The sequence below is a fragment of the Passer domesticus genome, chromosome 10 (assembly GCF_036417665.1).
Source record: "Passer domesticus isolate bPasDom1 chromosome 10, bPasDom1.hap1, whole genome shotgun sequence".
In the NCBI taxonomy this organism is placed as follows: Eukaryota; Metazoa; Chordata; class Aves; order Passeriformes; family Passeridae; genus Passer; species Passer domesticus.
In genome coordinates, this window is record NC_087483.1 from 24648711 (window position 1) to 24673212 (window position 24502).

Here is a 24502-nt window from a genome sequence, read left to right on the forward strand (position 1 = left end):
AGTCTGGTAGTTGGTGCAAACATTCAGAGCTTTTTGAGCAGAAACAACTTGGGAGCAGAAAGGCTTGGGATTGTGGTTCATAAGGTTTAAAGAGTAGTGCCTGGGGATTTGGGACAGGGCAAAGGGTAAGGAGATGGGCAACCTTTAAAAGGAACAAGAGGTAGGCAGAAAGAAAGTGCTCCTCTGCTTTGTTCTTTTTTCCTCTTCTACAATGAGTCTACACTATGACAGCCTATCTATCATATTTTAGATGTTAGCTTGCATTTTTTTTCCTAGCAGTATGTTCCAGAACAAGGTTAATATTACCCATAAAAATTAAAAACTGCTTTCATGAAAAAGGAATTCTGGCAGAAGAATCAATGCATTTAAGTAGTTCTTTACCTGGATGGTCAGGTTCTATTATTTTTTTCCCAGTCACAGCAGGGTTGGACTCACTAAGTAATTCAGTAGGGTGTGCTAAATTAACACCATCCTCTGTTTACTGCAAATGCCTTGTTGGGGATCAGAAACACAACTCACAGTCTGAAATAATCTTTGAAGAATTCCATGGTACTCTTTATACAAATGGTGGTATTTAACTCCCCTACTCAAGAAAAGGGAAAACCATCAAAACTAACTGATTTATCTGTCCTTACCTTGTATTTAATACATTTCTGTTTTCATAGATTTTTCAGTGAGCTAATTTGTCAAAAAATTCTCTACTGTCAGGATTACTTCATTGGCTGGAGACAGCAATTTCCAAATTTTTTCTGCCTTTTTCTGTATTGTGTCTTGGAGTACATTGCCCCAAAAGGGAAATTATCAGCAGACTGTTTTAGGTAATTCCATGCAAAGCTCTTGAAAGGCTCTAGTATTAAATGCTTAATATGGGCCATTAGTGTTTTAAAGCTCAAATGTAGTTAAGAGACCATGCTCGAATTTTGCAGTGAGCTGAAAATACGGGTTCTCACTGGCTGGATCTGTTACCACAGTGTGCAACTCTGACCCAGCCTGAGCAATTGCCACTTGGAAATGCTGATGCATTCTTCTGTATCTTCTGTATCCTCACCCTCAAGAGGAAGTGGTATTTGAGAGTAGGGAGGAATGAAATGTAACCCAAATTTGTTTCCAGTAAGGCTGTGAAGACCGCATGTCTCAGCAGCAGACCCTGGCAGGAACTCCATAAAGAGAGGCCAAGGCAATTGTCTGTGATTTAGTCCTCCAACAGGACTGTTCACAGCACCAGGGAAAGCAAGTGGGGAGGAATTACCACCCTGGGTTTGAAATTTCCAATCTAACCACCAAGCTGCTGCAGTTACAGATTTAGGAAGGTCACTGTTAGAGGTTTGACTACTTGGATTAATAACAGAGATATTTCATGTTAAATTAGGAGATTTGTTAATGGTTAATAGTAAAGAATTGCAAATTATCTGAAGCAATCTCAGATGGTTAAATTAGCATCTATGACAGGAAGATAATTTATTGACAGTAATTTGGAATGTCCCAGGACCTAATTTAATACAGTTCCTGCACACTAGAAGAATTAAGCCTATGGAAGAATAAAGGGACAAATGCACATATTTTACTGGGATATTTCTGATATTGTGTATCTTATCTTGAATAAAGTGTAGAGAAAATGCTAAGGCAGAATTGCTTGTAATGTCACTCTATTACTTGCATGTTTGTGTGTATATATAATAGAAAAACATTTCTTCTGCTAATGTGGCTGGAAACTGTGGTATGTGATGAGTTCTGAGAACTATACCTCCTGGGGATCTGGACAGACACAAGTCCAAGGAGTAGCTGGCAGCAGGCACTGCAGCAGCAGAGTTGTTAGGACTTGAGTCAAACGTGATTTCCTGTGTGCACCAGGACACAGGCAATGGAGTACCACTCACTAGTCTGAGCACGAGCTCAAGTGCTGATCTTCCTGCTTTTATGTTGGCCTGGCTTTTTGACATCTTTCTTACAAAATTAATTACATGTAAAGTCATAAGAAAAAGGTACTTGGCTGGAGGTACCTAGTAGAGCTATTCCTGTGTTTGTTAATACCCAAGTTTGAAGCTTACATTTATAGGAATAAACCCCCAAGAACTATGAACAAACAAATCCCAAAATATGGTCTGGCTGGGGGCAGAATGATTTTGATAATTAGCTTAGTACCACAAATCAATGTTCTCAATTCTCATTCTGTTTAAAATGTTTTTATATGTTTGTTTTGATATGTTAAACTAAAACTTCCATCATTTCAATCTCTTTTGTAAGAAGTGGGGCTAATGTATATCTTTTCACCCTCATTTTTAGTATTTGAGTGGCTTCTGTTATCAAGTGTATTTAATGACAAAATCCACAAACACACTCCAAGCTGTGGAATAGATTTACAACTGTAAAGTAACAGAACTTCTGTGTAGTCTGGGAATTGATCCAGTTACAAACATCATAAATAAAAACATTTGTATGATTCTTGAAATAAATGTACCTTTGATTACAGCATTAAGCTGTATTTTGTCACCACATCTAAGGGGTTTGTCCTGGGAATCTGCGAGGTGTGAGGATGTTGTTACTGAACTGAATTTTATTTTCATAGCAGGGAGATTTCATTTAAATACCCTTTATAACCGTGATTAAATTATGACTGAAATCATAAGCAGGAACCCTTGATTAAACTATTGATTTTAATCCTGCTTTTCCTTTTTACATATATTATTTCCTTCAAAGTTTACTTCTTAAACATGGTAAATGATGTATTTCTTATTCACTACTTAAGGATGTTTTTATGCCTTGCTGTATTTTTATTGAAAATAAATTAAAAATTGAAAAATTTACTTTAATTATCACCTAGATAATCCTGTATGCAATTGCTATATCATCACTCATTTATAGAAAAATGGTATTTTTTTATCAAAACAATGAAAAATTTATAATTATTGAGTCAAGGGATCAATATATTTTTTTTGCTTATTAAATATAGGTTATCAAGAAGATTTGTATGTCTAAATATTGAGATGGAAAGGAATAAGCTTTTAACCTGCGCAGCTGAGATTGTAAATCATGCAGGCAATTGCATTTGAGGATGTTGATTATACTGAAAATTTAAAATCATTAGAACTTTTTTATTCCATTCTGCCTTTTTTATGGTAATATTTGCAAAAGAAAAAAGAGAAGAAATAAAAAATAACAATGAAACCTAAATACCACCCCAACCTTCTTTATGTTAAAGGAAACAATTGAAAACTTGAATCGATCTCAGTGTTAAAAATAATTTTATTTGTATTATTAATGGTATGTACATTACTAATGTATGTACATTGTGAACCGTAATTAGGGTTTGCATTTTGATAGCTCAAAATTCGATTCTATTTACATATTTTTCTAATACTTTTAAAAACATTTATTTTGCCTTGAGAGATCACACTCTTCCATCTCCATCCATCTGCTCTAGAGATGCCTGTGAATGTGCTGGTGTAGTACATTGGGCAGGGCTGAAATAATTTGAAATAATTTTTTGTGTGTTCCCACTTAGTGGTGTGGCTCTCCATCTTTCCACTGGGAGGGATGTTCTGCACTGTGCTGGGTCCCTGTAAAGCAGCCACCTTTCAGTTGGTTGGTTTGTGACTTCTGATAATTTTTGAGGGGAAGGCAAAATTTTAAATGAACTTGATTTTATTTATTTTGTTTTGCCTCACAATTGTCATTGCTGTAGTGGTGCAAGTGAATGGCCACAAGAGGTGCACTGGGACACAGGTGTGACAAAAATGGGAGCAGACTTTGCTGGTGAAGCTGATTTACTGTAAAGAGAAAGTTTGGTGGGATAAACAGATTAAACCTTTGAAGATTTTAAAACAAAGCTTAGACTTTTTTTCCATGCTTCCCACTCTTTTTGATAAGCTAGTCAGGATGCATGACTTTTAGATGGATAATATACAGATTGTAATTTTTGTGGTGGTCAGGAGTCTTTCTGGTTTGCCTAAAAGTCTCCTTTTGTTTTACAGTAATATACTGACAGGTGATCAGCACTGTAAAACCCTGAGCCAGCAGGACTGAAAGGATGGAGACTTTCAGGGAGTTTTTGATTCAACTTGTTTAAAACTTTCTTTGATTTGGATAAAGTCAAAAGTTTCTCTGTGCTTTCCCCTTGAAGCCTGATTTGTGCACTGGGAAATTACAAGGTTCTATTAAAAAATCTCCATATACCTGTAGAACTTGTTGTAAATCTTGTGTCTTGATTTCATAAATAAAATCACTTTTCTAGAGCTCTATTCTGAAACACCCCCAGCCTCCTGGCAATGATTGGCCTTTCACGCTTTCTGATTTAAGGAACTGACATTTGGCTTCGAGCATTGTGGCTGGTTTTCAGCGCTGTACTTGAAGATTTTGTCACTGGAATAACAGGTTATAATCCCTCTTCTTGTGCACCAGGCATGCAGAAGCATACAAAGCAAGGCTTTGTTTGCTTAATCTCTAAGTTCCTCTGGTATTTCTTATCAGTCAGGCAGATGGTGTATCACTTCAGTCATCAGTTAATACAGGTTTCCTTAAAGTGTGCACTGATCAATAATATTTGGTATCAAGGAGACACTCAGAGTGGATAAGTCAAATTATAGGCAAATCCTACTATAACCACAATGTGCTGTAATGTTTAACAAAGTGATCAAATTATGTGCATGTTGTCCTCTGTGTTATTGAAATGCTCTCTGAATACTTCCAGGTGATTGGTTTTTTTAACATTACTGATGTTCTCTGTACTTAATTCCAGTTCCTTCTAGGAAAAAATCTGTTTTAGATCACTTCTGGTTTTCACCAAGCATTAAGGTTTTACCACATTAATAAATTCTAAGTATAATTATGTATGCCTTCCTTGTATTTCAAGTACTTGTTAGAAATGGATGCTTTTCAGAAGTTAAATCTTTACCACTGCTCTTAAAAAAAACCTTCTGTGCTACTTCAGAATAATTTCAGAGGAAAAAACTTATGATCAATATTGCCATCTCTGCTGCAAAAAAACCTGATAGCTTTTTGCCAAAGTTATTCCCACTGCTGATGTATAAGAGCAGGTAGGAAGTGTGAATTTCAAAAAAGATGATGCAAGTGAATACTGCTTTTCACTGCCTGTGCAGTGAAATGAGTCACTGATAACTGAGGCAAAAAATATTGTTTCAGAATTTGCTGCTTAACTTAGCTGGAAATGAACATAGCAAGTCAAAAAATTGAAGGGCTTTTAATGTTCTTCTGATTTAGCTTCTGGCATCAGCAACTGCAGAAAGAGAGAAGCAGCATATTTGGATATAGATATGTTTAAAATGTCTCTAGTTCTAACACTTCTTTGTCATAATATGTAGACTTGGGGCTGTAAACCAGTGGATTGAGAGAAAGGACTTAATGTATATATGTCACTTCTAAATAGTATCAGTTTTCTTGTGTTTCTTCTGTCACACATTTTCTAAGTCTCACTATCATATCGCATCCATTTCTACTAGATGGAAAGCACTCTAGTTTCTTTTGAGTCTTAAGCAATTTAGACATACCAGCTATGTATAGAAGCCTTGTAAAGACCCCTCCTGAGAGAGGAGCTATCAGCTGCCCTGGAGCTTGGACAGTGTTCCCAGCTGATCTGATTGGGACCATAACAATTCCCTTGGTGGCTGATTTTTTAATGTGCACTTGCCTTTTCTGTCTGGTAAGTGGTATAGAGACAGTAAATCTTTTAACAGGTAACTGCTGCTGTCTCATTCCAACAGCTTAACAGCCAAATGACAGCGTTTCACTTTGGCATTGGCTGTTCACTTTTGAAAGCATCATTTGGGTGTGCTTTGTGGTTTGTGTTGCTGCTACCTCTTGATGTGTACTGATTAACAAGTGAGGGGTCTGCTCTTCACCCAAGATCATGTGATGATTAAATAGTAGTGGCATTTTTTTGTGTATTAAACTGTTGAGTCCTATAACTTGATTGTGAAACATCATAAACTAAATGTATTTCCTTCTTCCAGTAATATCTATAGAGGGAGCTAAGTTATAAAATCATAGAGTTTTTCCAGAACCACCGAGGTAAATGGTAAGATTTTGATGAACTTAAAATAATTATTTGGGACCACATTTTATTAATAGAGAGATTTTAGTCCCATTCTTCTTGGTGGGAATCTGGAAGCAGAAGAGAATTCAAGCATCTCTTTTGCTCTTACCAAAAGTTAGCAGCAATGCCTTTTGGTTTAATTTAGAATTGACCTGAAGTAATTAAAAGTAAGTAGAGCAGAGCCATCTCTGCAGTGCTGAACAGGCATGATCTGCTCTTGATAGGATGGTAATTTGTAATGGAGGAGCCTGGGTATTGATTAGTAAATGACAGCTGAGCATGAAAGGGTTAGAAATAAAAAGGTTTACACAAGCATGTGGTGAATCCTCAGGAGGCTAATGCTTCTTTACAAATGCTCTGTTCTGTTGTGTTTATATGATCCCACAGGAGCCTTTGAGTTCTGATTCACACAATTACATTAATAAATATAAATTCCTCTTATTCCTGCTTTGGTTCATCTGTGTGCATATTATCCTGACCTCAGAAATCAAGAAAGTGGGGGCAGGAGCAGGAAAAAAGTAAACTGTGATTTCTGTTTAGGTAGGAGATTCTCACTTGCTCTGCCCTAGATTAATAACTAAATTCCACAGCTGAAGCATAAAAAAGTTGTAAGGCAGAGAACATAAATGTATAGAAGATTGAGACCTGGCTAATCCTCAAATATGGCATGAATGAATATGTTTACTTGTTTATTCCAAGATTTTATTCCCTCATCCTCTTTATAATATTGAAAGTAAAGTGACAGTTTGTATTTCACTGTATATATTAACTATGTTCTGTAAATAAAGTTGAGATAAAGTTTTAATTAATCAAAACTGAGATAATAAACAGGTACTACGGATCATCAGTACAGGTATTTAATACTTAAAATTCTGCTTTTAATAAAAAAATACAACACCTGTGAAATAAGCTGGCAGTGTGAAAACAAGGCTACGTAGGCTACGTGGGGGAACTGTATTTATCCTGGGCTTTCTGCCTTAAGAGAAAAATGGGTGACACTTTATTGAGAAAAGGCAGATGACCTTTTGAAATCTGAGTGACATTTGGTGAGGCCAAACATTTGTCTCTCCAGCATTTTTTCCAGCAAGAAAAATAATGCAAGTAAAATGTCTTTTAAACAAACCTGCAAACCCCACTCTTCTGTACTTTTCCCTCCTCAATTATATTTCTTGCATTGTATGCACCAAGATCTTGCCCCAGAGATGTAGAATGAAAATTGGATGAGTACAGCTCTAGGATGTAAAACCCACCTATCACTCTGATTAGTCCACTTCATTTTGATGTGAACTTCTGCTTTCTCTGCAGTCTAAATGAGCAAGTCATTTGAATTCTTCTGTGGTTTTAATTACAGCAACAACTGCAGTGAGGTAGTACAAATGCCAAACTGCTCGCCCTTACTTCTTAGGCTATGCTGTCTTGTTTTTTCCATTCTAACTTTGCTTCCATGGTAGTTTCAATGCAGTTCAAATTTTAGATAGTAGGAACACCTGCGGGACTGAAATTTTGTACAAGTGAGATAATTGTTGTTGGTTTTTTTTGTTTGTTTGTTTTTTTAAGCATGTGTTTTTTCTTAAAGCACACTGGCTTGGCCAGTGTCATTAGTCCCTGGTGGTGGGGGAGCTTCTATCCTGGTGGGAATAGGTCTTATTAGGAATATGAGGAGGAAAAAAACTGACTGGTGGAGGGTGCCATGTGGCACCATTGTTACGGTGCTTTTCATAATAAAGTTTCTACAGTTTTGGTTAAAGGTGAGCTTATTTCTGGTTCTAGAAAAGAATACACATTCTGCATTCCGCTGTTGTCTCTTCCAGCCATGAGTCAGCTGTGGTGGTTGCCATTCTGTCAGTACCTGCATTCTTGGACACTTAGCTCCCTACATCAGTCTTTGGAAACCACGTGTGATGATTGAGTAGCTGAATTCTGAAAATTACGCAAGCAGTGCAGAGACAGAATGTGGATGTTCTTACACACCTGCGCACACACTTCTTTTGGTTTACCTTGTCTGAGAAATTTGTTTCTTACATTGGGAAGGAAGAATATACAGTTATTTAGCTATGGTAGGATGCATCTCATCCAGGAACACAGACTCTCCCTGAGTGCTGTATGGGAGATGCTGAAGCTTGTGTGAAATAGAAGCTGATGTTTTTTATAACCCTGCATAAGAAATGATGGATAAATTTGTGAGGGTAAAAAAGGTGGCAAAATTGAAAGTAAATCTACTGCTTGATACATAACCAAAGCATTCCAGCATGTTTTAGTCCTAAAGTTTAATTCCAAGGCATCTCATTTTCTTGAATTGCAGACATTCTGCTTTGAATGACAGACATTCTGCTTTTAAGGACAAAAGAAATAATGACATTTAATGTCTCTAATTTAAAGTTGTATCATTACACAAGCAATTTTCTGTTTTAATTCAACAACACACATCTTTTGTCAATCATGTGGAACAGAGATAATTGACTGTAGCAGGAATCATGCTATCATTAGTAATTATTTGAAGACTTTTGTCTTAAAATGCAAATGCTTGAAATCTCTCTCATGTCTTATGATTTTGTCAGTAGAACCATGTCAATCTGAATAGTTACGTAATTTGTTTATTCTCTAATCCTGATTTTGGTCAATATTAGCATTGTTTTGCAAATAACTTCCTTCAAAACAGAATATCTTTCTTTTATATCCTAATGACAGGATTGCTAAAGTTTGTAGGTGAGGGGCTAAGTGGGTGGCCTTTGTGCTTTTTCTGCTTCCTTGAGGAAGCATTATTCCCTTGAAAATCAGATTTTGCAATCTTGGTGTGCACATCAGGTGATTCTGATGAAAACAAAAAAACAGTGAAGAATTGCAGAACATGCTTTCACAAAATGGGAAGTTTTAGATTCTGAAATTACTTTGCTGGTAAGATGGCTGCCAAAATGTCTTAGCATGGCATGCTTTGGTATCACCGTTATTCAAAACATTTGGAATTCTTCCTGTTGGAGGTGAGTGCATAATGAAAATCAAATTGAAGTGAATAAAAATGCACAAAGTACTTAAAATGTACTACTTTTTAAAAAGAGATGAGGGATGGGCTGGTTATATCCATGATAATCAAGGTATATTAGTCTGTAATGGCACAGAGCTAGAAGCACATAAGAGGTATTATAAGAAATGGTATAAAGGTCTGAGTCGGCATTTTAAAACAGAAATAACTTTTTCAAAAATGCATTTGAGAAAATAGGAACCATTAAGAAATGATGAAGAAGATAAAATTATTAATCACAAAGATACTAAGTGCCTTTTTTCCAATCCTATTTCTATATAGCAGAAATCAAGTCTGTATGCTGCTGCATGATAAGAGTGTAATGGATGTAAGAAAAAAAGGAAGAAATGAAATGCTGCTTGGAAACTCTGCCTACAAATAAATCAACAAATCCAAACTGTTTTCACCAAGGGAACTAGCAAACTAATTTGCTCTTACAGTGACATTAACTAGAACCAGAGAAGTGTCTAAAGGCTGGAAAAGAGCATGAGGAGCTTTTAGGGGAGAACTCAAGTGCATCTGCTATTTGGTGGATTATATATTGGGATACATAATTTATGGAAATCAATAAATGTCTGGCAGGTAATGGAACAATAAGCAAAAGCACTTACAGGCTTCTAGCAAATTAATCTTGCCAAACTTTCATTGTTTTTCTTTCCTGAATAGTTGTATATCATTATAGAGAAAGCAGCAGTGTCCTAAGTTCAAAATAGTTCAGAGTGAAATAATTCTCAATAGCAAAGTTGGATTGCTGAATACATATCAACCTTCAATGAATTTTCACCTTGACTAAAATAAACTGATTTGACTCCTTAACTTTTTATTTGGGATATTTTGGAATTTGGAAAGAAAATAACATAAAAGCCATGTTCATCCTGCGTGAGGAAAGAGTGTATCAGGAACAGCTCATCTTTCACACAGCTGTGAAAGGCTGGCAATTTTCATGAGTTCATGATTACTTGGTGCCTTTTTATATGGTAGGTGTTCTGCTTTTGGGAGGTCTGTGGAAAGATATAATCGGAGAACCTAATGTATTAGGTTTCTTGGTCATAGAATCAAAATGGTTTGGCTTAGAAGGGACCTTAAAGGTCATCTAGTTCCTACCTCCTGGTTTACCTCTGCAAAGGTGCAAAAGTCTTTATTCACTTGTTTTTTTTCTTCTGAAGTGTGCAGGAAATGAGGATTTGAGTTACATCACACATTCAGTCAAAACATTTCTTATTTAAGAATAATGTTACATTTCTGTGCATTTTCCTTTTATTGGAAAGTGGTTTTTGTCAAAAGGGAACTTGGAGATAGGGTTTAAGTTGATGTTTTTTATATTATTTTGTTGTTGTTGTTGTTTGTTTTAACAGAAAGCCATCCCCTTTTTTCTAGGAGGGAGAGAAAGAAGTTGGTAATGAAGCTGGCTAGCTTCATTATCTGAAGCTTTGTGTTAGTGATCTTAAACTCCTATAGTTCTTTATTTAGAGTAGAATTTTGGGAACTCGAAACTCCTTCAGCTTTGAAGCATTTAGTGGATTCAGTAAATGAGTACTTTTCATTTTAAGCACTGCATGTGGCATACTCATTTTTCAGGGTTTGCTATCTTGCTGTTGTATGTGTTGCCAATCATTCTGGGTTTTGTGTTTCTGCATTTTGCTGCTTTTGGCTCTGTAATATTCTTAGAAGTATTTAGCAAGCAGTAATAGATGTAAGTCACAGCTGAATATGCCTGCCTGTTGGATTCAGTTTTCCCCCAGCAAGACTTCATGGCTTGGTATGCTGAAATAGGAGCTTGCATACAGTTTCCTTGCTGAGGAGAAGAATAATGAACTGCAAAACACATTCTGTTGCTATTAGCATTTCAAGTGGATTGAGCTATTCATTAGAAAAAGAGCGGGCTACAGCAATTAGGTTCCTCCCTGTGCTCAGTTGACTTGTCATTTCCAAAAATGAGATGGACGTCTGTTTTGCAGAGGCTGATGTTTTGTTGATGGAAGAAATTTTTAACTAAACCTGAAGCTGTAAACATGCATGGAATGGAGCATGCATGGCATGGGGCACAGTATAAGGCTGCAAAGAAATTCTTTAAAATTGCTGTTAATTCCCTTAAGACTGTGTCACACACTGAACTGGTTAAAACACTCTTTGTGGCAAGCAGGAAGACAAGAAACATTGGGATTTAACATTTTACTGCTCATTTTACATATAGGTGGAACCTCACTGCTGAGACAAGGATGGTCAGTGAAAGAATTTACTCATTTGGAGTAAAGAATTTACCCTTTATAAACAGTGTGCATCACCTCTACTTCTCAGCATGTAACATTTGCTGGATACTTTGTCTCTTAAACATCTTTGTATAAATGTGACCTCAAATGGGGAGCTTTAAGTCCAAGTGAATCTTCTGTTGTCCTTGGAGCATAAGGTATCCGACTCCAACTGTGTTTAACTATTAGAGTCAGTATGGCAGAATGTCTTTTGAAGATGAAAAGGAAAGTATTTATCAGAGGACTTTATTTTATCTTTTATGGTACTGAATGCATTTTCAACTTAAGCATATTTTTTTGCTAGTTTTCCCAAAATACTGCCATGAAAATGCAGTGGAGTATTTCCAGTCTAGGTGCTTTGGGACAGCAGTATTTTCAAGGAAGCACATGCAACAAAAATGTGGTTGTCAATGCCAGAGGTATTCTTTGGGTGTAGGAACTGAATAGTTGTTCTGTTCTTCATTACATTTTAATGTATGCACTGACTGTTTTTCAGGAACTCCAGGAAAGAACTTAATGACATACGGTTTGAGTTTACTCCAGGCAGAGGTAAGGCTCCTGCAACTGAATTATTCTCTTACTGCTTAAAAAGGCATTTCAGAAATGGATTACTGCTTATGCTTAATGCAGACTGCCTCTCTGGAATGTTTCCTACTGTGCAGAGCTTTATATTGAACCTCAGTGGAGTAAGAATTGCAAATGTATGTAAATTCTAGTGGCAAGGTTGCATAATATATATATTAGAAAACTTTATTCACAGTATACTTTTATCAATTTCATGTCTTATTGAAATGATCTATATGGTATATAAGAACTTGCCTAGCAATATTTTCATTTTCACATTTGGAAATAGAATATAGTAGCCATAAAAGTGTATGTGGTGATGGTAGTAATATTTAAGTTTCTTTCCCTTTTATAATAAAAGACGGTCTATTAACGAGTAAAAAGTGCACACCATTTTTCAAATGCTGTCTTCAGCTGAAAGTTTAGCTGTATCTCTAGCTTTGGTATTATCACCAGAAAGAAATTCTGCTATTGAAACTTTAAACTCTACTGCATGCTTATAGAACTCTAGGCTTTCCAGTGCTGTAAGAACTTGTACAGTTGCCTTTGTTTGAAAAAAAAATCAGGTATTACTGGGATGAAATGCACAGAAGGCTAATATTTTGAGTAAGAAGGTATCATCATTGTAAAACTGCAACCCTTTGAACTATGAACCTATTTTATATTCCTTACAAGTCAGTATTCACTTTATTTAGAGAAGCCTTCAAAGAGTTTTCACCTAAAATTAAATCCAGGTTGGAAGAGGTGTCTCTTTCACAGTAAGTCGTAGTATCTTTCATGTGCAGTAGTTCTGTGCATGGATTTATTCTGCGTTGTCTACCTGCTTTTCTCATTGATTTTGGCAATGAGTGAAAACAATAGAGGCCTGTTACTTAATTGGGCACAGAACATCTTGGTTTGCCAAAATAATTACTTGGGAGGCAGTTACTTAAGCCATTTGAGAATTCCTACTTGGTCAAAAATAAGAGGATAGGCAGGACTGTTCCTATAGTCAGTCACTGAGACAAGCAGAAGGCAGCTGTGCCTCTCATCTCCAGAAACTGCAGCTGGCTCAGGTACCTTGCTTTTCACCTGTGCACGTTTCTTGAGGAAATGATAAAACTTTGTGTAACTGCCTCAAAGCATGAGCTCCATTAGGATGTTTGGTGCTGGGGCCAGATTACAGCTGAGATTTATTTGGAATTTAGGCTTGTTCCTGCTGTTCCTGCCTACTTACATCTAAGCCTTCTAAGGTCTTCATCCAGGGCAAGTACTAGTCACAGGGACTTAGGAATCACCCACACAGGTACAGCAGTTAATAGGAAATCCATCCAAGCTTTGAATTTCCTGAGTCACAATACTTAAAAGCTATTTAAAACCTAGATCTCAAAATAATGACTGTTCATGTAAGTCCTTTACACCACTTGCAACAAGCCAGAAGGCCTACTCAATCATGTCTCTGTCTAGATATGCAGAACAATGGAGGGCGTAAAGAAAACAGTGAAAACCACACTAAAGCATAGTTTATTTTCTTGGTTGTGAAGATACTGAACTTGCAAAATGTGTACAAGGATGTAGTTAGTTAAGAGAGCAGTGCTGGTGGCCAGGAGAGGTCTGTAGGGGGTTTGCAATGAGTCAAGTCGTTACCTTATGTGATTTGCTGTGCTGAGGCTGGTAAGATAATTATCTTTTTTTTCTCCTAATTAAAGATAATTTTGAATTCAATCCTGCCTCCATGGGTGTTTTGGAACTAAAATATATTTTTTTGTTGAAGTGCATTGGATGACTGATACTTTTTGTTGTTTTTGTGGACTCTTACACTTATTCCTTTCACCTTTTGGACAGACACAGCAGATGGCGTTTCTCAGGAGCTCTTCTCTGCAGGCCTGGTTGATGGCCATGATGTAGTTATAGGTAAATTACATTTTTGTTTGTAATTATGCTCTTGTGACAAGTTTGTGTTAATGGATGTGAAAAAATGTTTTCTCTGATGCTGGTTTTCAGAAGATCTTTTTTGTCCTAATTTTGCTTTCATGTATGCATATTTCAATCAACAAGGCAATTTTGATACCAGTCCAAGAATTGCTTTTGGAAGTCAGATCTCTTCAGTGGTTTGAGAGGGGTGATATAATATAGTTCTCCTGAAGGATTATTGACAATTCTGTGATTGAGCATTTTTGTGATAACTTCATTTTTTTGTGTAACAATAAAATTATTTGTCAGTAGGATATTGCAGACTGTGCTTTGGCAACTCTAAAGTTAGTAATTCTTCTGTTTGGGTTCATAGAAGGAGGAGTAAAACAGTGTTCAGGACTATGAAAATTGCATCTAATGATGTTATTTCTGTGGTTAAAAAAAAAGAAAAAAAAAGGTAATCAGAAATGTTTTCTGGTGGCTGAGAGATGCTTCTCTGTTTTTCTGTTCCAGGCTTGGTAATGTTTAATTTTTTTTTTTCTTTTACTTGAATTTCAGTGCTTCATAAAGATGATTAATTTGGAAGTGCTTATTTCTCTGCATCTTCTTCCTTTCTTCTGGATGCTCAAGACCAGTAGATGTATAGTCACCAGAATCAGAGGGAATGGTATATGCTAGATGAGGGAGAACTGAACTGAGGGATACAACCAAGTCAATTTTTGTGTTGTGGTCAATAAAATTCTTATCAGTAGGTTAAGATTTCCTTACCAAACTCCTCAGTGGTATGGAGAGTGTTTTACAGCTCCAGAAGTTCATTACTTGCCTGGAAGATTATCTAAAATACATTCTCACTGCATCTGTAGTTAAACTCCTTCTGAGAGAAACCAGTACTTCAGTACTTTTTGCTTTTTGATGATCAGAATACCGATTAATTCTAGCTGATCTAAGAACTAAAATTCTTATCTGATCTTTTACCTTTATTTCTGAAGAAAAAGTATTTTAGGGAGGCTTGCAGATGATCCAAGCTTTAGGTACTTTTAAAGTCACTTCTACTGCATGGTTATTTTAAGGGACGAGGAGTTGCTTGGCCTTGGTTTGTTGTCATTTAAACATCCAGTATGAAAAATGTCATTACCATAGTACTGATAATATTTCTGGCAGAATTTTCATTTAAGAAATAAGACTTTTTTTTTCTGGTTAACAAAAGAATTGTTATTTGACTGCCTGGGCAGTCAGGTCTGACTGGCAGCTGGTGATGCTGTAGTGCAAATCCTGCCGGGAACTAGTGAGAAATCTTTTCCCTTCTTCATTTTCCCTTTGCTGCAAAATTCTCTCTCAATGCAAAGTGCCAGTACTTCTGTAAAAATGGCAGCATGAATGGGATTTGTTATCACCTAGCAAGGTGGGGGAAATGCAAGTGAAAATAGATGTCCCTCATGTGATAAATTCCCATCCCATAGTGGTATCATTTTGGTCCTTGAAGAAGCACAAATATTTAAACAAGATTTGCCCTATCAGGCTTGGTTAGAGGCACTGTCTAGTTAGTGATAAAAGTTTACTTCTTGCTTAGTCCCTGTTTTGAATTATATCAGACTTTGATTTTTAGGATCATGATGGTTTCTCTGTACTTTCATGTTTTATCTTTTATTGTGGTACTAAAAAAATCTAAGGAAATAAAATTTCTTGTATGTAGTGGAATGAATCAACTTGTATTTAATGTCAGTAATTTATTTTTAGTTTATATTAATCGTTATTTAGTTTATATGGTGGGTTTTTTATGATGTAACTTACCTCATGCTCCACAGGTACAAGTTCTTGAGTGAATTTGTGTTATAATCTTGTGTCTGCTTCACCTTGAAGTTTTCAGATATGTTTGGACATTGTTACCTTCCTAGAAAATTATTTCAGATTTCATATTTTATTGAGGGAAGATTTATGCAAAATGTGATTTTGATTTTAATTAAGTAAAAAATTAAATTTGCACTTTGTTAAAATATTTCACTGTAACAGTGCAATCTTAAGAAGTGCTTTAGTTTAAAGACAGAGGTCATATAAGAGAGCAGATGGTGCTTAAAATGTAAATCTGCTTACAAAATTAATTTTCTGTGTGAAATTATGTTAGCACCTCATTCACTCAAAAGGTTTAAAATCTTCCTATATAGGAAGAAGGGAATAGTATAGAAAAGCAGGGTTAACCTTCTTCACCAGTAGAACTGATTCCATTATTTTCCAGATTGAAAGCAGGTGATAAATTACCTTTCATTTTTTAGCTGAAGCAGGCAGAAATTCAGCCTCTGTAACCTGAATGAAAACAAGATTCTGAGATAGTCTCATGAAAGTTGTTCCTGTAGATTCTTTTCATGGATGTTAAAACAAGTAGACTTGGACAAAAGAGGAAGGTGAAAATACTTGTTTTTATGTTGAACTCAACAATTTGTTGGCATAATGGCCGATCTCCTGAAAGGACATTTAAATAGGAGTCAGCGGATGCTGTGGAAGTATGGCCATGGCACGTGTGAGCTGAAGCTGTTAGTGTATAGAATTTAAAAACATCAACAAGCTTCACCTTTTGAGTCTTGCTGGATTTGCTTCACTTAACACAGGCTTCCCAGGCAGATTTCCTTTCTGATGTACATGAAGGTCAGCTACCTGTTCTGCAGAAAAGGAGAAATCACAGCTTGATGTTTGGTTTCCTTTCCTTTAGCATTGTTTCACAGAAGGTCCCTAGATCATGGGAATCAGCACAGAGATTTGTTCAAAAGCAGATTAGAGTTTGTGTTTGCAGAGGAGAATGAGCCTTGGAGCCAGTGATATCTTGCTGATGAGGGATTTTTATGCAGTGCTGAAATAGATATCAGGTAAATCAGATCTGGAATATTTTCAAAATTTCTTTTGTGATAATGTGTCTCTGTAGGTAATACACGTATATTAGCTGGTAAATGTTCATCAGATAATGCTTCATTATATTTTTGATACCATAAGGAAAACTCAAATCATATCAACAGTCGATTCTGTTAAAAATCGCATAGTTGCAGTCCTACTCCACTGGTATATACAATGTGCATTTAATTAAAATGAAGCCTTAGACTATAGTTAATTTTCTGGAGCCCTTGCTTAAATTTCAGAACCTGAAGGTGTATTTGTAATTACTAAATTGCAGTATATACATAACAACCACCCCCTTCCCTTCCTGAATACTGCTTAATAAAAGAACTGTCAACTGTTGGCAATACTGTCAACAAGAACTGTCCAGTTGCCTTCTACTCAATGTACCTTTTAAACAATGTTTTTTGTCAAAAAAGTATCTCTGATTATGTTGAGCATCATGGAAGGATACACCTTCACTTTTAAATACATGTGACATAAACTACTGCTGAAAGTCTTTGCTGGAGATGTTGGAGATATCCACTTAGTAAGCAGAAGAAAAGCTTCTCGTCAGTTAAAAATAAAGCTTCCTGCTGAAAGACCTAATGTGTTTAGAACCAGCTGAAAACCCAACAGATGCTATTTTGTAATAAGGTCATATATTGAAAGTAGCAAGCTTTTTCATCAATATCTTTAATATTTTCTTATAAGTGTGAATACAATAGGCACCAGAATAGTTTGGTACAATTACTTTGTAAGTAAACAGAACTTAAATTAGCATCTACATTTATAAAGAAAGCCCACCATGGCTGTGGATAAGTTAATGACCATGAGTTCAGAGAACATGTATCGAACCAAACCCAGAATAACATTATTTCATGTTGCTAAACAGTAAGTAATATATATAACATAGTGTAGCAATAATATATAGTTACTAATTACTCACAGTAGTAAAGCATTTGAAATTGAAACAGCTGACTGTCTTACAGTGTGATATCTGCTGATGCTGAAGGTACTTTGATTCTAAAATGGAACGATGAAAAAGCACCAGCCCAGTTTGTTAGTACAGTTAGCTTATGGTGGCACTGATAATCCACATTCCTAGAAAAGCCATGGACTTAAACAGTAAATATTCTTTTGCTTTCCTAGGTTTTGCCTTGCATTTGCTTATACCTAGTTTTACTTTGTCTTTTTAGATTAGTCATCTTTGAAACGAAATGATGATTTTGTTTAACTAATTCCAACTCATCTTACTGCAGTTAGGAGATGGGATAGAGTTGCATGAGTGGAAGACATGCTGCATATATTTTTGTGCTCAAAGAGCAGGATGGGTGGCTAACTGGAATAAGCACTACTATTTGAGGGCACCTTAGGTTTGTCATTTAATATCAGTGATATTTTGAGATGCACTGATTTTTGTAATATTTAAGAAATTTTTTTACAAGTTTTGTTTGTTTTACTTGTGGTTCAAACCAAGTGAAACAACTGAATTTTTAGTTAAATATATCACAACTTTATTTATTCCAAAGCTCAGTGTACCCATAAACTTTCTAATGAGAAAATGCCTTTATAGATCCTTAAAAATTAATTTCAACTAAATTAGCTAGACTAAATATTTTGTGTTTATTTTAATATATTATTCAGAAAGAAAACGTATAGATTTAATGAAGACCTGACTGTATTTTAAGGCATTTTGTAGTAACCTACGTGCCTTCAACATGTGTACATAACTCAGTATCTCTTTAGCAAGATATGCAAATACATTACAAGTGGAAGAATATCTCTAAAATCCCTGGGGGCTTTAACAAGGACTTAAATATTTCAACACATCTGGCTCATTTAGAGCTAATGCACTGAAGGGTGACTCATAATGATGAGACTGCCGGGAGTTCTGGAAGCTTGAGGTGCACCTGCAGCTAATGAATTTTGTGTCTAATTGCACCTAAGTTATTTTAGACTTTCTATGTTGGATGTAAAAGGTGCACTGGAGAAAGTGTATTGTGTGAAGCTGGCAGGTTTCATGGAAGTTCCTAACATGATGAATTTTCAGTTTGGTGAAAATGTAAAGGTTCAAGGTGCAAAAAGCCTTGTGTTAGGTGAATAATCACTGTTGCTGTTGTTGTTGAACTATAAATATATGATATAAGAAATCCTCCAAGTGTGCAAATTATTCTTCACGCATACATATGTGTGTTCATGTGTCATAGTGAATGTGCCTGTCTTACAGCCATGATAAAGTAACTAATAATTTTTAGTTATTTTGAAGGAAAAAAAAGGTAGAATTGGCAATTGCCTTCAAAGAAAGTTCCTTTTTTCAACATGCAGTCTACTGCTTCCTAGTCAAATGTGCAAATGAAGAATAAATCCAATGGTTATTAGTGGGATTAGTTTGAGATTTGCCTGATACAGTAAGTGATAAACTCTCTGCCCCTCATAGATCTGAATCAAAGTTTCAATGAGTTTCCCTTCTAGTTAAGAAGAAAACAAAACACAACAAAACAAAAACAATTGTCAATTTGAATCAGAAATTGCAAAAGCAGCAATGTATGTAATGTTCCTGTTTTCAATAGTAATTTACTTGCTGTTCTTTATTTCCTTTGCATTCACTTCTCTGCCAGGGGCTAGTATGTCAAAATAAGGATTTATTGAGGTTCTTCAAGCTAGATGTATTCTATCTCAGAATCTACCTCTGGCACATCAGGGAGTCTTTTCTAAATATATTCTTCTTGTTTCAAGTTTCAGATACAAGGTATTGAAGTAGCCTGGCTGCTATTTCATCTTCTTAATAGTTTTGTCAGAACATTATCTATAATTCATAGCTGAACTTGGGACAGGAGTACTTGTGAAGACCTGATAGGGAAAGGAGATTGCAAAGTAACAATATGCATAGCAGAATATGACCGGCTTTATTTCTGCATAGACCTATATTTCAGATCTAATCCAGTGTGATGGAGATACTTGTTAGAGCTGTCTTCACTATCTTGATGATTATCAAACTGTTGTCAAAACCTGTGTCTGAAAACTAGCACTTGATTTCTACATTCAGTCATGGGGAAATGATTTTTTCAAGCTAGTACTCTCATTCTTTTGTATAGAGAATTTAAGAGAACAATTTACTGTAATATCTCAGGCTTGTTAAATAGCCCTACTAGCTATTTAGCAGCCCTGCTGCTGGGCAGCAGGTCTAAATTTTTATTATAAATGTTCATTTGAGAATAGACTGAGGTCTAGATTGCTCAGGATCCTCAAAATGAAGGGGAAGTGATGAAATATGTATATACTCATCCCTCACCTTCCTAAATAATCTCTTCCATTAGGCACATGAAGAATCAAGGTCTGAAATACATAAGTATTTAATTATCCAAATATATTCCATCTATCCTTTTATAAAGGCAAGTAGAATATCCTTTTACTTTGTTTGCTTATCCTTTTAGTTTGTTTTAAACATGCAGTGGCTACCCTAAGCATTTTTTACATCCTCTGGGGGAAGAAAAAACAATTTGAAATATCAACCGCCTTTTTTTTACAAGTTTCTGGGAAAAGTTACAATTTTCCAGTTGTACAATTAATATTTTAATTTATCAATAAAACCAATTGTCACAGTTATGGTCTTTTTCCTTTTTTTTTTCCTCTTCTCACAGACTGTAGAATATAAAATGTTTCCTTGGAATCAGATATCCATACTAAGTAATTGAGAATTCAGGAGCTTAATAATGTGTTATTGGAATTGATGTAGGTAGACTTCTAGCACTACCTTATGTCACTTTCTATTTGTATACAGTACTCCTGTTTCATAAAATATACTGCTTCTGTTGGGTGTGAATTTTTCCATCAGTTACCTAAAGAAAACTTACAACTTGTAATTACTTTACCAATCCTCAGTTTTCCAGTTTTTGCCTGTGACCCCTGGATATCAATACTCCATGGTAATCAATCCTAATTCACTTAATGTGAAGACATTTGAGATCTGCTATTATTTTGTAAATGTGTTGAGATTTTTTTTTTCAGTTTGAGCAAGGGTAAATATTTAAAGTCTCTATTTGTGGGTAGAAGTCAATCAGGAATATATCCCCCTGATGTCTCTGCCATTCATTTAAATAACCTAGGGTAATTGGTTAGTTGTTAAAGCTTTGGTCCCATCCAAAACTTTTTTTTTTCCTTTTGGAATGAGATTGCCTGGTGCCAAATGCTGGTTAATATCCTTAATGTCTAAAATGACATGAATCAGCCTAAACCTAGGATGTCTGTATGGAATAAGGAATTAATACAGTATTGGGACTCAGAACTCATATGAACCACAGAATTCAAGGGGTGTTAATAATTGCTTTAAATTGTGGAAAGTGCATGTGGAAATTGTTCACTGGGGTTCCTGTTCACTGGGATGCTGTAGGAGACCATTTCCAGTCTTGGTGTTCCTTTCAAAGCAGAGCTGCTTTAGCCTTCTGTTGTCCTGCACCTGCTCTCTTTAATCTGTGTTTTCTGATGGTGAGGCTGCTAATTGAGCTGTAGGAAATTTTCATAGTATCGAAAGTTGAAATGGAGATAATTTCCACTGTCTTTTATCTATATCTACTGATTCAGCAGCACACTTTGAGAATTCAGACAAATTTGTGAGCCTTAATCTCCCTTTGATAAATTCCTAATGACACTTCATAAATAATAAATTTCTAAATGTTTTTAATGCTTCTGCCATATCAGTGTCCAATAGCTTTCTCAGAAGAGAAGCCAGGTTTGCTGTTGATCTTTCTGTTTTCTTTTATTTCTTACTTACAAGAATCATGTCTAGATCCTTGCAGTCCTTTACCAATAAACACTTGCTGGTTAGCTGCCACAGATCTTCACATGCTTTAACATTTCCCTTGCTACTAAGCAACATAAACTGAAGGAATTTTTTCACAGCATCCTGAATGGTTGAACTAATGGAATCACATTACACTTAAGTGACCTTTTTGATCTCTCTTTGAAGAGCCCTTTAATCTTTCAAGGCAGACAGCTGGTGAGCTGTTAGATAATAACAAGACAGAGATCTGGAGGAATTGTTACCAAAAGCTCTAAACACTGATTGTTTTCATTTTTTGCACAATATACTATAATACAGTACTATCTAGGTTTTAAAACTTAGTTTTGACTTCATTCTGAACTTGCAAATGCGTGAACACCACTGTGTAATATGAAATATAAATGAGTGCATAGATTGCAATGAACATCTTGCAATATGTGAGCCTCAAGAGCGTGCATATATTATATTATAATTATATTATATATTATATATTCAGCCCTTTGGAGGAAAACCCTACCAGTAGCTGAATTTTTGGGAGTGATAATTCCACTTACTCAGGCACCCTGTGTCCTAAGACCTATACAGGAGAACCCAGCATTAATCCTCAAACCAGCAGACTCCCAAGGCAGTTAATTATGGTGAGCTCCATGTATCAGATGAAAATGGTAAAATAACTGCCTACTGTTGGGGAAGAGGTAATATTTGAAACAATCAGCAAGAAAGCCAATAAATCTGTGGAGGTTTGAGCTTGTCTTCTCTAACAGCCGTACTGTTGATGAAGTAGGGAGCAGTTGAAGGTAGCTATTTTTTATAGACTGAGTTTTAGACTACATAAAAAATATTTCACTTCTAACTTATTAAAAATATTTTTCATTTTCTCCAAGGTTATAATTTTTCTCTTTTTTTGGTGACAGTAATTTTGTGCCTGAATAATACTTCCCTTTCCCCATATCTGAATTTCAGGATTACAATATGCACTAGCTTTGCAAACTGTTGAACCTAAGCATGAGTTCATAAGCTATTTCTGAGGTTACCCATCCATTCTTTGCAAAATGGAAAAGCAGATGAATCATTATTCTTTTGAGAGCACCCCAGAAATATCATCTCAAGCTTTAGATTCTGCTTGTGTCTGTGTTTATGCCAGATGGCTCTGGCTTAGTTGGCTGGGTGGGCATTGTACTGGAAATAGTTTAACTGTACTTCATATAGCTTTATTTACTGTCTCATTAATTTTAACTTTTCCAGAAGTTTTCCCTCTTCAGAAGCTATTAGGGTTAAGTTTCATGCCGTGCTAAGAATTTTAAGTAACCAGAGAGAGAGCGCTTTGCCACATCACAGGAGAAAACCAGCTATTTGAGACTGCCCAAAGTTTGGTTGTTATTTGGTTAATATCAATTATTATCTTGTATTTGTAAGATTTGAAGGTGGGCTTTTTTTGTTGTTACCTCATATCAATCACTCATTTAAAAACTGTAATTTATGTTGTTGGCCAAAATTCTAATATTGCAAAGAGTAAGTAATTTGCATTACACACATGCAAAAGCCTCTAGTTATGTGGGGTTTTTTTATTGATACCATCTGCAATTAACACCCTGTGTTCTGTATATTTATATGCTGGATTTGACCTTTTCTCCTATTGCATGTTCTGCAAGTGCAGACACTTATTTTGTCAGAGTGGCACAACCATTTGTCACTGAGCAAAACCTGCAAAAGAACCTGGAAAGATTTGTGGTGTGTAGGTTGATTACATGTCCTTCAGAAGCCTTCTGAAGAAAGTGAACAGCACCTCATTTATTGTTGTAAACAACAAAAAGCCTCTTGTCCTAACTGTTACTAATGTCTAAAGAGAGCTTTTGCTCCAAGGCATGTTTTGAAGTATACTCTATTTACCTGAGGTTACTGCTGGCAAAGATTTTTCCATCACCACTTAATTTTTTCTTGTTCATGTTTCTTCTTCTGACTTTTATAGGTGCATGGCCATAACATACTGAGAAAACACTCTGCAAAATAAAGGAGTATAGAATATCCAGGCCTTGTAGAAACAGTGAATTCCCAAAAGGAGTTTAATTATCAGTTAGTGCTGCTTGCAGTTGCTAATCTATGAATTTCACAAGTACAACATCCAAGGCATGACTTCAGATTATTTCAAAGAAAAATGGCTTTGTCAATAGGAGCTGCAGTATACTTAGCTTAGAGATAAGGTGTAAAGAGACGTTTTACACTGCTTCTCTCTTTTCCAAATAATCTAAGTATCAGTGGAGGAAACAATTCCTGCCCCTCTAGAAAGTCCTAGTATGAAACTCCTTTTCACTTTAGGGAGTGTTACTGTATTAAATTGATTTTGTTCACCAGTTTGCAACACAAGAATTGTTGGGACTGTGGGGTGGGGAAAGGTGGTGAGAATGGGGTGGTTGTTTTCCTCACTATGGTTTGCAGATGTGATTGGGTTAATTTAGAAACAGAGCATTTAGAAACTTTAGTCTCATTTGTCGTATTTAAGGCAAATTAGAAGTTTGCACATGAACTGTACTAGGAGGGTTAGTGAGTCTTAGCCTAGTAAATAATTTTTCTGAATGAGAGGAGCCTAAATCCAGTAGCTGGAGAAGATTTTCGTCAATAAAGCCGAATAGTTCCACTTAAAAATAATTGGGATTTTTTTACTTGCCTGAAGTGACAAGTAATTCTGTATAGGGCTGAACAGTAACAGCAACTGCTTGTAAGTGAAAGCATTCTTTACTGTCACGAGTGTATGCCTGGCATGAATTTTTTTGGTGTCTTTGAGGGAAATTTGCATACCTAGTGGTCCAAACTGTGTAGGTTTAGTAATAGTCCTATTTTAATTGTATAAAGAAAATGAGACCCACAGAAAACTGATTTGCATTTAACAGTGACAGATTGGCTGAATTGTTTACTTTTCTACATTCCCTTGCAAGGTAGTGTACTTCCTCTGTGAGGTGAATTTCTGTTATTACACAGTGGATCATGCATGATCAGGCACAGTGGGAGTGAAAATGTTGTCCTCACAATGTTAGAAGGTGGAGGAAGCAGAAACCTAAGCTTGTAGCTGTAAGACATGGAACATG

At 35.8% G+C, this 24502-nt stretch overlaps 1 protein-coding gene across 8 annotated transcripts in view; it reads left to right on the forward strand.

The window, feature by feature from the left end:
• STK39 (serine/threonine kinase 39) overlaps positions 1-24502 on the forward strand; it is a 78697-nt gene that overhangs the window by 47436 nt on the left and 6759 nt on the right. For 6 of the 8 annotated variants that reach the window (XM_064434589.1, XM_064434588.1, XM_064434590.1 and 3 more), the window contains 2 exons: positions 11814-11866; positions 13706-13774. In XM_064434589.1, the coding sequence (XP_064290659.1) occupies positions 11814-11866; positions 13706-13774 (122 nt within the window). Of the gene's footprint in view, positions 1-9350; positions 9609-11813; positions 11867-13705; positions 13775-24502 lie in introns of those variants that run through there. The other 2 variants (XM_064434586.1, XM_064434587.1) reach the window with 2 other exon arrangements.